This window comes from Natator depressus, chromosome 9, assembly GCF_965152275.1.
Source record: "Natator depressus isolate rNatDep1 chromosome 9, rNatDep2.hap1, whole genome shotgun sequence".
In the NCBI taxonomy this organism is placed as follows: Eukaryota; Metazoa; Chordata; order Testudines; family Cheloniidae; genus Natator; species Natator depressus.
The window spans coordinates 36050006-36063916 of record NC_134242.1 but is presented as its reverse complement, the minus strand read 5'-3'; the positions used below and the strand labels follow the sequence as shown (position 1 = coordinate 36063916).

Sequence of the window (13911 nt, the reverse complement as noted above, 5' to 3'; positions counted from 1 at the left end):
AAACATGGAGAGGACATTCTCTATACTTTTCTTTAGCTTAGTTCTACCCCTAGCCCATTTTCAGGTCTTGGAAGCTCTTTTGCATGTGAGGACTAAAGCCTACCCACATAAATATGGTAAAATCTGTTTTCTCTCGTCTCTCCTTACACTACTGCATTTTTTCTAAATACTTCTTTTGAACATCCTTATCTCTTATCATACAGGACAATTATGCAAAACTGTCATGAAAATTCACCAGCACAGGCATAAACATTTACCTGTCATTTACCATGACACTGATAAACAAAGTCATAATAGTTTATTCATCCATCCAAAAAGTTCATTTGCTCTAGACAAGTAGAATTTTTTTTAAGGATGCTATAGGTTATGAAGTGAGATTACTGAAAATTTTAGAAACCGCATGGTATTGAGTATGAGGGAAGTGAAAGAAACTATAAGGTAAGTTTGTTTTCAGAGATTAGTATGGTATCACTATTAGAATGCATATGGGTGATAGGAGGATTCATACAGAAGAAATAATACTTGGTGCTTATCAGAGAACCTTTCACCAAAGGACCTCAAAGTGCTTTAGATGGTTAAGTATTATTAGCATTTAAAAGATGAGGACATTTTGATACAGAAATGGTAAGCATCTTTTGCAAAGTTACATAGTATGTCAGTGGAAAAGTTAGGAATAAGATCAAGATGAAACTCCTGGTCTCAATCCACTAGATCACACTGCCTCACTGGAGTCACTTTCTTGCTGAAAAATTGTTCTTAGAGCCACCCTCCTCCCCCAAAAAGTTCAATATTCTAAAATGCCCTCCTACCCAACGTGGGACATTGAACCCTAATTTTGTAGTAGTATTTCTTTTTTCTGACAGATAACCTTTAATATATGGAAATAAAGCTGATTAGTGTTTTCTCTGTTTATTAAAAACTTTAATTTGATTTTAATGAGTATATTGTAATCAGTTTTATGCCAACTAAACATTTATTAAAAAGAAAAGAAATAAAGGAATAAAACTCAATTTAAGAACAGTTTGACGGAAATAAGCTGCGTGCAGGTAGCCATCTTACCTTTAATTTAGATATCATATTTTTCTCAGAGTCATCTGAAACACTCTTGTTTGTAAGAAGCCTTCTTGCCAAGTGCTGTTTATAGTAACGTTCAAAAACATCTTTCTCTTGCATAAACCTAAATAGAACCATTGCCTTATCCAATATAGTCTCTACTTCTTGCTCCGTTAGCTATAAAATAAATAAATAAATTAATTTGCTATTTTTACTCTCCGAGTACAAATTTCTTATACAACCAAAAGTAATGGAAAAGTAATCTACAGCCAGCACACATAACCAATCAATACTAGAGTACATTTCACTGTGAACAATCCAGTTACATACCCAGGACAAAGTTAGGCCTGCTCTACACTAGCAAATGAGGTCAGTTTAACTACATCAGTCAGTGACATAAAAAAAACGCACACCCAAGCAGTGTAATCAAGCCTACCTAAGACCCTGTGTAGACAGAGCTAGATTGACGGAAGAATTATTCCGCCTCTCAGGGGAGGTGGATTACCTATACCAAAGGGACAACCCCACCCATTGACACATGCAGTGTCCACACTAAGGTTTTAAGTATGGACAAGCCCTTAGATCAGTTTGCACCCATGACAAAAGCATGGAAGTTCTAACGCTAAAATGTCTGATTTAATTGGATTTAACTCCTGCATCCTTAAGCATTTCCTCACCACCACTATGGCAAATTAAAAGACTCTCTTTTTATGATTCATACCATCAACGCAATTTGCTTCCCTTAATTAGAATCCCATTCTGCCTGTGGGAAGTATGATTGCAGATTGGCAGAAGTGGAACCACTGTGGTAGCAAAATGGCCAAAGGGCAGGGCAGTCATATCATGCAAAGAAGAAAACCCACTAGTATGAAAATGGAGAAGAGACAATGAGGAGGGGAAAAGCTGTGATATACAATAGGAAAACACAGCATTTTATTCGAAAGCTGCAAACAAAGTGAACAGAAGTGCTGCTGAAATGACATGTCATTTTAAATTAAGACTGAAAGCCTGTTCGTAACTCATTTTATTGAATTTGACTGTTACACAGAAAGTGGGTTAAAAGACAGTTTCAGACTGCAACCTGAATTTCAGATTTCATAGTATAAAATAATTTATAAATAGAGTTTATAATTTAATTTCTGAAGCACAAGAACAAATATAAACTATAAGGATCTCAGAGATTTTCTTGCAATATGAACACGTTAAAGGAAACAATTACAAAATAAAAAGCAAGCAATTCTGACCAAGGCCGTCAGCAACACTCAGCATATGCAGCTCTAATTAAAAATGGTCTGTGCTTCTTTCCATTTTGATTGATCTTTCAAACTATCCTGCTTTGTTTTCTTTCAAATTAGAAAGAGCCAATAAAACAGAAAAACTGGCCAGTGTCTTTTTGAGTAAGCTGTAACATCTTTTCTAAAGGAAAATCTCTTGGCTTAGTATACATTTTTATTGTGTAATATTTTATATTCAAGTAATACTGATCACAGTCCAGCAGAAATAAAAAAAACTTACTCTTAAAAGTTAATTCTTTTGACTAGACTTCCTCCACTAACCATCTCTGGCCCCCCACTTTCATGCCTAAGTGTAACTGTAACTTGCATGCCCAACTGCAATTTAAGACATAAAAAAATAAATAAAAACTGAGCAACTGTTTACCATGCTTAAGTCTAATTTCTTCCCCCTCATCCTTTGTCTGTATGTTAACTGTTTAGCTTATAAGGCTTTTGCGACAGGCAACTTTTTTTTACATACCTAAAGCATTACACACACGAACGCACTATATAACAGTGCATTTTTAAGAAGTTTTACACACACAGTCACATAATGCTTTATAAAAGTATAAAAAGACAACTAGCTTAGTTTAACCTGCTACTGTTTTCCATAGATTCTGTATAGTCTCATAATGGAACTTGTACTTACTCCCTTGACTCCTTTTTTCAGCTTATCATCAATAAATAATGAGAGGTACTCTGGAGACCTAGAGTTGAGGTTGAGGAAATACTCAAAGTCACCCGCAATAGTTTGTTTGAAGAGCCGGTCATTATTGAAAGATTCTTGAAGAAACCGATCAAACCTACTCTTCAAATCCAGTAAACCCTTAAGAAAAACAGAGCATAACATTTTATTTTTACAGATATAATATGGCTAGTAAGAAAATTACACTCCAATATTGCATTTCAGAAGACCATAGTTAAAAAGAGATTCTGCTAATTTAGCATTTACCTACATATTTTGCAGTATTATTCAGAATCTTTACTTCGATTTAAAATTATGTTTCTAGTTGCTGTAATTCAAATTTATGGTCAGACTAAACTGAAACCCGGGCAAATAAATGGACTAAAACAGCTGCATCAATGGTGGTGTGATTATCATAATAGGCTGTTTAATAAAGAAATATTACTACATGCTTTAATCTATCTTTCTTTAAAACTGAGCTGCTTTTTTATTTTATTATTTTAGGGGAATGTGCCTTTTCAATACTACTGCTTGTGGTTCATTCTTTGAAATGGAGCACTTTAGAACAGTAATGTACACAGGAAAGGGTGTTATAAAGTATCAAGCACTAAGTAATTTTATCCTCAAAATTACCAAGGAAGTATATAGTCTACAGAAAGAAATGATAAGACAAATCTTAATTGTTTCTCTTAATGCCAACAAGGAATGTGACACCCACTATTTTAGTCACATGATGTTGTTCCCATGCCATAGGAGACTACAATCAAAGACAAACAAGCTACTCACTATTAATTACAAATACGTATTAATAAAGGAAAAGACGGGAAAACAAAAAAACAAGCAATTTCAGCTACAATCTCTTCTGTAACTTACCTCTGCCCATCATAAATTAATTCCTATGAAACTGAAGAAAGTATTTAACTAAGTTACTTAAAAGAAGCCATTCAAGCGTTAAATGAAATAGCATGTTTCTTATAAATCCATCAATTTAATTTAAAGAGTGTTCTTGAGACAGGCAAGTTAATGACTATGAAGAGCCTTGAATTCAAAGTAAATCAAGTTATTTCTCTGTCTACCCAGGTTCACTTATGTGTTCTTTCCAGGAATACACAACTGGTGTTAAGAGGAGAAGTTGTCAGTACCTTAAATTACAATAGCATTTCAGTATCCCATTACCATTACTATAAGAACAGTTTAAGTCTTATCCTTTGGCATTGCTTTTGCAAACATCATCTCACCAATGATGCTGAAGTCTTAGCGATGTGTCATGTTGCAGAAGCAGTGCTGGACTGGAAGGTTGCTGCTTCTTGATGTGGTATTGTGGATTCTTTGTCTTGTTGCTGTTTGCTTGCTTGAAAGATACGAGATGACTAGACTAAGGCAAGATTAGAGTGTTGAGGTAAGTGCTGAATTGGTATCTTAATTTAGATACTCTTCACCTTCCATAACATCACTTAAAGCGGAAGCAGCACCACTTTCAGGGGCACGGCAGAATACAGTTGTAACACTTTTATTGGCTCAACATCTTTGTGGGATGGTTTTGGTTGCATGTTCATGAGCTGAAGATGCTATCTGCTAATGCATATGTAACTGGGTTGCAAATCTTCAACTTTATGGTCATATTGCTTTTGTCTTTGTAGCAAGAAATTCTCAGCATATCATTAAAATCAGTCTTCACTCTTTTTATTCAGTTCATTTTCTGAGATATCCCTTTAAAGTTCCATCAGGTTTTAACACTTGAAATTCTGTTTCAAAGTAGTCTGAAAACTCCTATTTTCTATATTAAAGTCTTTCAGCTTTTTAAAATAGATGTTTTGTTATGCTTTTTAACTTAAAATTATCCTTAGAGTTTTAAAACTCATCTCATCATCAAAGGCATTTTCTTCTTAATCCTTTGAGAAGTGGTTCTTGTCTTTGAGTCTGGTAAAAAAGTTGCTTAAGCACTGCCACATAACTAATTAATTCCACAATCAATATCAATATTTTTATACTCAAACGGCTTCTTTTACTAGTAATCAGTAATAAGGTCATTTGATTCCATGTTGATAGATAAAACACCATACTCTTAATATAGCGATGATAATTAGGAAATTACACTAAATGTTTGCATTTAGATACAGTACAAGACATTTGCAAATGACCATCCTCCCCCATACACCCACAAATTTAAGAGTTTAAGGAAGAAACAACAGTTTTCACCTTAAGAGAAAGCATGGGGTAAGAAGTAGATCAATAATGCCCCAACTACAGGTTTTCCTTAAAAAGATAAAATGAGTGCTTAGAAAAGAAATCCATTTTAATAAGAACATTTCCAGACTTCTTTGCGTGGGTTTAAAACTAAGGTTTTTTCCTCCTCTATGAAGAGAGAGGCCAGAGAGTGGAAAGGATGACAATAGGCTCCTGGCTCAGCTTGTGTGACCTTGATAAACCAGGTGCTACACATCACTTTCCTCTAGAGCCTAGGGGGGGAAAAAAGTATCTCATTCCTTAACAAAGAGGATACATCCTGCTTTTTGAGAAGACACCCATCGGCAGGTTGTTGCATTCAACAGTAGCTTCACACATAATACACAATTAAAAACTACCACCAAAAACTCTAAACAAGATAAAAATTACTATTACTAATATTCAGGTCCCTCTTTCAAACATCCCATACAACTGTAGAGTATTAAAGTAAAACAGAAGTTACAAAGCTGCATTTCAGAGCCTCTGCTTGCCTCCCTCTGCCCCCACACTCAACAGGGCATGCAACACTGCCTGGAAGAGGTATTTTGGGTGGAAGTGAGAGAGCATGCATGGCACGAGTGAAGGGCTGTCCACGTCCCCATTCAGATCTGCCACCTTCCCATTGGCTAGGAGATATTTATAATTACTTCCCAAAACCTCTTCTTCCCACCTGCCTATCCTCCCACCTTTCCCCTAGGCTCAGCTGAATTTTAGGATGTTGCTTTAGGAGTTGTGTTTTTAGGATGCTCAGTCAGACCAATCACGTGTTTTGAGACCAGGAAGGAATTTTTCCCACAGGACCAAACTGGCAGAGGTCTGGTGGGTTTTTCCACCTTCCTCACATCATCATAGGGCATGTCTATGCTGCAATCGGGAGGCGTGAGTGCAACACGTGTAGACAGGTCAACCACACACCTCATTTGGAACCAGAAGTACACAATTGGGCAGTCGCGGAGACCAACCAAAAAAAAAAAAAAAAAGGCAATTACAGTATTGTGTTCAATGTAAACTACTAAAAAAAATAAAGGGAAAGTTTAAAAAAAGATTTGACAAGATAAGGAAACTGCTTGTTTTATTTAAATTAAGATGGTTAAAAGCAGCATTTTTCTCCTGCACAGTAAAGTTTCAAAGCTGTATTAAGTCAATGTTCAGTTGTAAACTTTTTGAAAGAACATAACCATAATGTTTTGTTCAGAGTTATGAACATTTCAGAGTTATGGACCACTTCCATTCCTGAGGTGTTCGTAACTCTGGAGGTTTAATACTTACGCAGCTGCTGCCCTAGCATACAGCCAGCATCCTGGGTGGGTGGGGCCGGCCTGTGCAGTTGCCTCTGCTGCCATAGTTTCACTGCTATTGTTACTCAAGCTAACTTTGATCTAGTTTAGGTAAGCCTACACATGCTGCAATCACACTTCCCAATTGCAATATAGTCATACCAACAGTGACACAGTTGAGCTGTACGAAATAGAACATGAATGTTTAATATTAGGAAAGGTAAGACTGTTTAGGTTGTTGCAATTTATGGCCGGTGTCCAGCAAGGATAAGGGGAAGCCTGCTAGCTCCCGAGATAAAGGAGACCTGAGCTGATGGACTCTGCATCTATACAAGAAAAGGAGATCTGAAGTCTGTGTACTAAGGTCACCCAGTTGGCCATCTCTTCCCCATTCATGTGGGGGAAGGCAAAGAGGATTCAAGCACAAGTCCTCAGAGTAGGCCTACAAGGGGTCTACCCCCAGGTACTGGTTTTATGGTGGGAACTTTAACTCTACACTCCTAGTATGTGGGAGCAGGGCATGGGTGCATACTCTCCCTGTCCTCAGTGTTAAAATTAATAAAGTTGTGGACTAAAAAAGTGTACATCCATCCATGTGGTGTGTTGTTCATTTGCCTACAACTCCTAATCATTACACCTGGAGTTGCTAAGTACAGATTTCTGGTCAAGAGGAAGTATTCTCCTAGAAACTTTTAGTGCCTGTCACTTATTGGGAGAAAAGCAGAGATTTCCTAGGAATTTCTTTAAATTAGCCTGAATATATTTCATTTAATAAAATAAGCAAATAAAAACAAATATACGAAGTATTATTCTCCAAGCACCATGCGTATGAAAATAATTGAAAATATTTCCCAAAGTTCACCACAGACAGGTTTGTAACAACCTAAAACTGTAAGGTATAGTTTTATTACTAACCATTTGTGCATCAGTTTGGAGGTTTAACTCCCAAACAAGGCATTGCTCAAAAATCTTTGCTACCCTGTGAGACAAATAAAAAAATTGAAAAGACAACAATGAGAAGTTTTATCTACCTGAATATAGTCAACTGGGTTCTTTCCTTCTCCCTCTTCAGATACTAGAGCTTTACCTTGCTCCCTCAGGTACGAACTCATACACTCACACATTGTCTTCAGGCCATTCGGCACACGGCTAAATAACTTGTACATGCAAGCAAGGTCTGAAAACAGAAACAGTGAAATATTGTGCACTACAGCCAACATGTACCATATCTGCATGCATCTCATTCATTAGACATGCAAAATAGGTACGAATAGGACAAGTTCTGTCTCAGAAGATTCACATAGAACAGCCTCTCCAATAAAAAAAAGCCAACATCTGCTAACAGAACAAAACAATACAGCATCACAATTCTCTAGATAATGAGACATTAGTGGGGATGTGCTGTAAATCTTGTTCAGCAATGTACTCTTCAAATTCACCATCCCAAAGATCAAACACCTTATTTAAGGATGAGAGAATACTTAAAAAATTAAAATAGAAAGGGGCTAGTTAAATGACAGTTTCTAGTTTTCACTTAAAATTGCTAAAATGTTAAATTCCCAAAGCAAAAATGAGTTTTTAGCTAAAACAGACCCAAATTCATCATTTTATATCTGTTTGTCAATAACGTAAAAAACTTAATCTTATTTGCAGTAACAATTTTCAGCTCTTGCCTCCATTCCCGTGTTGAGCCCCTTTATCCCTGCCCTTCTTTGGTCCAGAGGATTGGGGGGGGGGGAGAGAGGGGGGTTAAGTTATATAATACTTCAACACCCCCCCCCACACACACACACACACTTTCCTCTAGAACCATCATCCTCCTTTGTAACTGTGTCGGAGGTCTTTTCTACTACTTGCCTCTAACCCATGCCTACCCCATTGAATTTGTGCCTGTTCTGCCACCACCAGCTCCCTATTTTGTTCCTATCCACCCCACTTACCTTTAAAGGCTCTCCCACTATTAGCATCTTCTGCATTCAAGCATGCTCTTAACTTGAAAAACATCTTGACTTATCCCACTTGCCTTTCTCACTCTCTTCCTACTACACTCACTACCATCTCCTTTTCCTCCTCCTGTTAGCCTCAAAAATCTTAGTATCTGCCATCTACTTGCACTTCTTTGACTTCCTATTCTCTAGCCCTGGAACTCCTCCTATTAAATTAATGGGGATTCTCTATCCCTTTCTTCTTTGCCTGCTGCCTTTGATGCTGCTGATTAATCTTCCATCTTTAGCTTTCTGTTGGCTCTCCCCTTACCAACCAACTGCTCCTTCAATATCTCCTTACCTTCCTTTCTCCTCCTCTCTGTTGGTGTCATGTTTTTGGTATCTGGTATCCAATTCCTCCCTCCACACACTCTTGACATCATGGTCCCCTAAGTTCAGTCACTATTGTTATGCAGATGATTTTCTAACATAATACTTCATCCACAAATATTTCCCTTCTATCCAGTCTTACTTTGAGCTCTCTCATATACAGTTTTGAATCCCTAGTTAACTCAGATTAGATATGCTTCCAAAGCTGAAGATAACTTTCCATACAATCCTTCATTGACCATTCAACCACTCATCTCACCAGCTGGAAACCTCAGAGTCACTTTACTTTATACACCAATATCCAGTTAACCATAGTCCTGTCACCTCCTCTTTAAAAGGAGATGAACATTTTCTCTTTCCACACAGCTAATATCTTTGTCCACTCACACCTTGGTTCTCTGTCACTGACTAGTGTTACCTTCTATCTGACTTCCTCGTGTTTCTAAAGTTGCTTTGGGAACAAGGAACCATTTGCATAAGAGACAGCTCAGTTACCTTCCTGTTCCTGCTGTTGTGATATGAACACTGTTGTACAATTTATTGCACAAAAATACTGATACATTACTTAGCACTTCTGTGCCATTTCTCCTCTGAAAAGCCCTACAGTAATGTAAACTCAAAACCCCGTTGAGTGATAAAAGGAGATATTTTTAAACAGATGAGGAAATCGATACAGAGCTTGTGTGACTAATATTCTTCCTTAATATGAGCTCTGCATTTGACTGACTTTCTTGATTTCCTCCTTTTCTCATTTTTTCTTCACTCCCCTTATTCTTACAAGTTTCTCTACCTTAAAATGGTGCTTTAGCCACATGACTGAAGTTCTGTTTCCATTGTATGTTTCTTTTACGGTCTCTCCTTTTAAGTTACAATTCTGAAGTCATAAGAGTTTTAGTTACCTCACACCCTTTGGAAATGTATCAATTCCTGGATGTACTACTACTTTGAAGATTGAGGATGAGTGAATATGTACTGAATACTACTAGAGCCACTCATATTACACTCACCTCTTTGCTGTCCTGAAGGCTCAAGGCCTCTCTTGCTGCAGGAAATTATAACCAATCACTCCATGTCTCATGTTCACCTCTTAAATTGCTATCTTGAGGAGAGGAAAAATTGTGTGCTTTTTTTTTTTTTATTATTAATAGAACTGAGACAATTCTCTGCAATGCAGTTTTTAGTCTCTTCCGTCAATGCATTCATCATGCAAGTCTACTGTTAAGTGAATGGCACTCTCTAGCAGTTCTCAAACTATGGCCTGTTGGCCAAAATTAATCCATGGAACCTTTCTGACACTCCACAGAAAGCTGCATTTTGAGAACAATGCATTGGAAGAGTGGCAGGTTGGCATTACAGTGGTTCACAGAAGGTAGGAGACATATGACAGGATAATACATTCATTCTTTTGCCAATGACTCTTATATTTCACTGAGAAGCAGAACGTTTTGGCATTAAGCAGAAATATGTGACATGGATGGTACAGTCCCTGCCCTGAGGTGACTGACCTAATTTACTTAAGATGCATTTAAAAGTTGTAGCGACTTCCCCAGATATATTTAACATAGAACTAGTGGGGGTTTTAAGCTTCCATAGGAACATCAATATTAAGGTGTAAAGAGAACCCATACTGAGACTCAAAAGCAAGGTTACAAGTGTCACAAGAATCACAGCAGCATTCCAGGCATTTTTGCTTCCAGTGTGATCTAGTCTTACCTTCTGTCTTTCCATTTTTCAGCATATGAACAAGCCCAGAGTTCTCCATTTCCACTATAGTCTTCATGTGTTTGGATATAAGTTCCCTTTCAACAACTTTCACAATTGGCTCTTCTGTTGATTTATCAAGGCAGTGCATCACCCGTTCTATTTCTTCATTAATTCTAGCTTCTACTTTCTTTATATATACTGAAGCACTATTTTCAGCTAAAAATTTCTGACTTTCCATCTGTGATTAAAAAAACCAAATTAATACCTGAGATACTTTTAAAGTGGGAAAGTACTATGAAATTTATTCTGTATTAATCACATCATTTATAAATAGGCCCATACCAAACAAAAAAATGACAAAAATGTGAAATCACCATACCCATGATCCTACAAAGATTTATGAATGTACTTAACTCAAAGTATGTGAGCTCAAAGGGCCTACTCATATACCCAGGGTTAAGCTCACGCCTCTGTGAGCACAATAAGAACATCAGTTTCTCTTGGCATGGCAAATCCCGTGCCCAATTTCCAATAGTAGCCATGGTCATATGATCCAGAGAAAGGCATAAAACCCCCAATACAGTGTACCGAGCTGTATAATACTATACTATGGGGGAAAAGAGGAAAGAAAAGAAAGATAGAAATTTCTCTTTAATGCCCACTGGTGATAAATTGAGATTTGAGGATTCACAGCCTTTATTATTCCAGCTAATTTCAGTGAAGAGTATACTATTTCATATCAAATTGTTTTTAATCCCTATTGGTCAATATTATACTTTTATTTCTCTTATTATACAGCCCAACATCTTTAAATCACTATAACCATAAATGCACATAAAACAAACATCTTCAATCAGTGTTCACAGTTACTTTGAGGTATTTAGAACTCATACGGAAAACAAGAATTGAAATCAAATTGTTCCACTGGATTATTTCAATTTAGTCTTTCAATGTACTTTACCTTGAACCTATGGTAAATTTTGTCTGCCATTATGATGCTGAAATTGCTTAGTTTTATTAATATAGGTTTTTTTTGGAGTTCAATTATTTGGAATTGACTAACCTAAATTGCTGTCAGCAAATTTTGCTATCTGATTTTCTCACTCCCAGATAGTTAATACAGTGAACAACGCTAGCCCTAGCCACTGGTTCTTAACCCACGGCCCAATCAGCGCACAGCTGTGGCCCATGACGACATCCTCAGGGCCATATAGGTAGTATATATATCATGTGGATGCAGCCCACATAACACACAGAGAGCTGCATATTTATCACAATAGTAAATAGGTTGAGAACCACTGACTTAAGCCCGCCTTATTCAACTCAGACACACTGAGATTTAGCTATTTATTCCTCCCCCACTTTCTGTATCAACAAGATTTTAAAATTAAGACATAACTTTCTCTTTCACAGTTGAGAAATTTCTTTAATAGCCTCGAGTAAGAAATTTTACCCAAACCCTTTTGGAAGAAAATTCTTCACTTTTTAAATCTATTGTTTGTCAAATTTTTCAAATAAATAATTCTTACAAGTTAGACATGGACAGTATCTCTCTTTTGAAAATTGTCCATCTCTAACTTTCTTCCTTCCTCTCTCTCTCTTTTTTTTTCTTCTTCAATAAAGAGTTAAGATAGATAAATCAGAAATCCTGCATTGATCATTTTTCTTTAAGAAATTACCTAATATTGAACTAAGGCTCTCCAGTCTCCTTTCCAGAATTATTTTTGGTAATCTGACTTTTTAAAAAGTCAGCACGTGTACACCATGCTGCAGTTCACAAATGAAGTAACATTTTTGATTCTGACATTTGTTAGCAACTCATTTTAGTTCCCTCAGATTAGGGAAATTCAGGTATGGGAATTTTTCTGGATTATTTTGGACACCTAAATACTAATCACACACAGGTACACACTGCTGTGTAATTTTTTAAAAATCATGCTGTACATGCTTGCTGATTTCAAGTAATTTTGCAGGATACAGGAACTCATCCCCATGAATATGAGGGCAGGACTGAATCGCAACCATTTTTAACAAGTGGCATTTTTCCCCCAACTCAATTTTTAGCTATGAAATTTGTTAAACTTTCTTAATCCATTATTCAGGTCCACCCTCAAAAGGCTATTTACGAAGATTTCATTATTCTTCCTTTATTTTATGCAATTAGAGCCTGTGAAATTAAAAATTCTGCAATATGCTTAATCACTCTCATAAGGCAGTTTCCCAAATAATTTCCGTTTTCTACTGACATTATAAAGGACCCTAATTTAAGATTAATTGGAAATTTTTGTTATATAGTCACACACAAAAACACAGACACCCTCCCTATTTATCAAGTTACAATTATCGAATGCTGTGCTTTGATTCTTATCAATTGTCACACTATTCAGGAAATTATAAATAAGGATATGATTTGGTCACGGACGCCATAACTTTAGCAGATCTCTGTGAATTCTTCGGCTTCAGCTTCAGTACCGGGCAGTGGGGCTCCAGCTGTCAGCCCCAGGCGGCGGGGTTCTGGCTTCAGCCTCGCTGTGACCATATCTTGATTTTTATACATTTTCCCCCATAACTGTTGCGTGAATTTTGTTTAACTTTACCAAGATAAAATCATATCCATAATTATAAATGTACTAGCTCTATTCCATATATAATTAAAATACAAATTTAAGTGGCAACATTGCCGTACCTGAAAGAATTCTGCAGACATCTCCAAAAATGGAGCCTCAAAGTCTTCTTCATAGACTGATCTTCCTTCAAGACCTAGAATCATTAACATCTGGCAAGCATTTCTTATTGCGCCTCTGCCAAAAGATGTTAACAATTTAGAAATTCAGACATGCTTTGAAGATAGAGCAAAAAGAATAAAAGTTAATAAAATGGTACAGAACGCTGCTAAGATGGTTTCTCTCATTAATGTCCCAAACCACTAATTTGGTGGGAGAGAGGGGAATCAAGTCCACTATAAGCAATTTTAAAATATAACAGTCTTACATTTTCTATTTAATTAAATTATATAAAAAATCTTTCAAAGGAACTAGTCTGAGAAGAGCAGTAAACAGTTTTGAAATCCATTTCAGTTTATATTGACAGTAAATTCCACAGTACAATGGACAACCAACAGGATTTTTGCTTTAAATGAAGCTAAGTTGAAAGCTACCAACGTGGAGTGAACTGAGCAATTTATTTCACCCAGAACAATCCCACAATTAAAGTTGTAGCACTGGTCTAGTCCAGTGAAAGTATACAGTATTTTTTATTACTGACAAAAGAGATAGTCAGCAAGTCGAAACATGGTTAAGTACATGTCAATAAAGATAATGTAAGAGTGCAAAGGATTAGTCAGGCTGGGAAAAATCCCACTGTGTGGCACTAGGGGA

At 36.6% G+C, this 13911-nt stretch overlaps 1 protein-coding gene across 1 annotated transcript in view; it reads right to left on the bottom strand.

The window, feature by feature from the left end:
• CUL3 (cullin 3) overlaps positions 1 to 13911 on the bottom strand; it is a 100304-nt gene that overhangs the window by 34978 nt on the left and 51415 nt on the right. Inside the window, exons 5-9 of the mRNA XM_074963921.1 lie at positions 13221 to 13335; positions 10544 to 10772; positions 7547 to 7692; positions 2977 to 3153; positions 1060 to 1230 (exon numbers count right to left, since the gene is read on the bottom strand). Coding sequence (XP_074820022.1) covers positions 1060 to 1230; positions 2977 to 3153; positions 7547 to 7692; positions 10544 to 10772; positions 13221 to 13335 — 838 coding nt within the window. The remainder of the gene's footprint in view (positions 1 to 1059; positions 1231 to 2976; positions 3154 to 7546; positions 7693 to 10543; positions 10773 to 13220; positions 13336 to 13911) is intronic.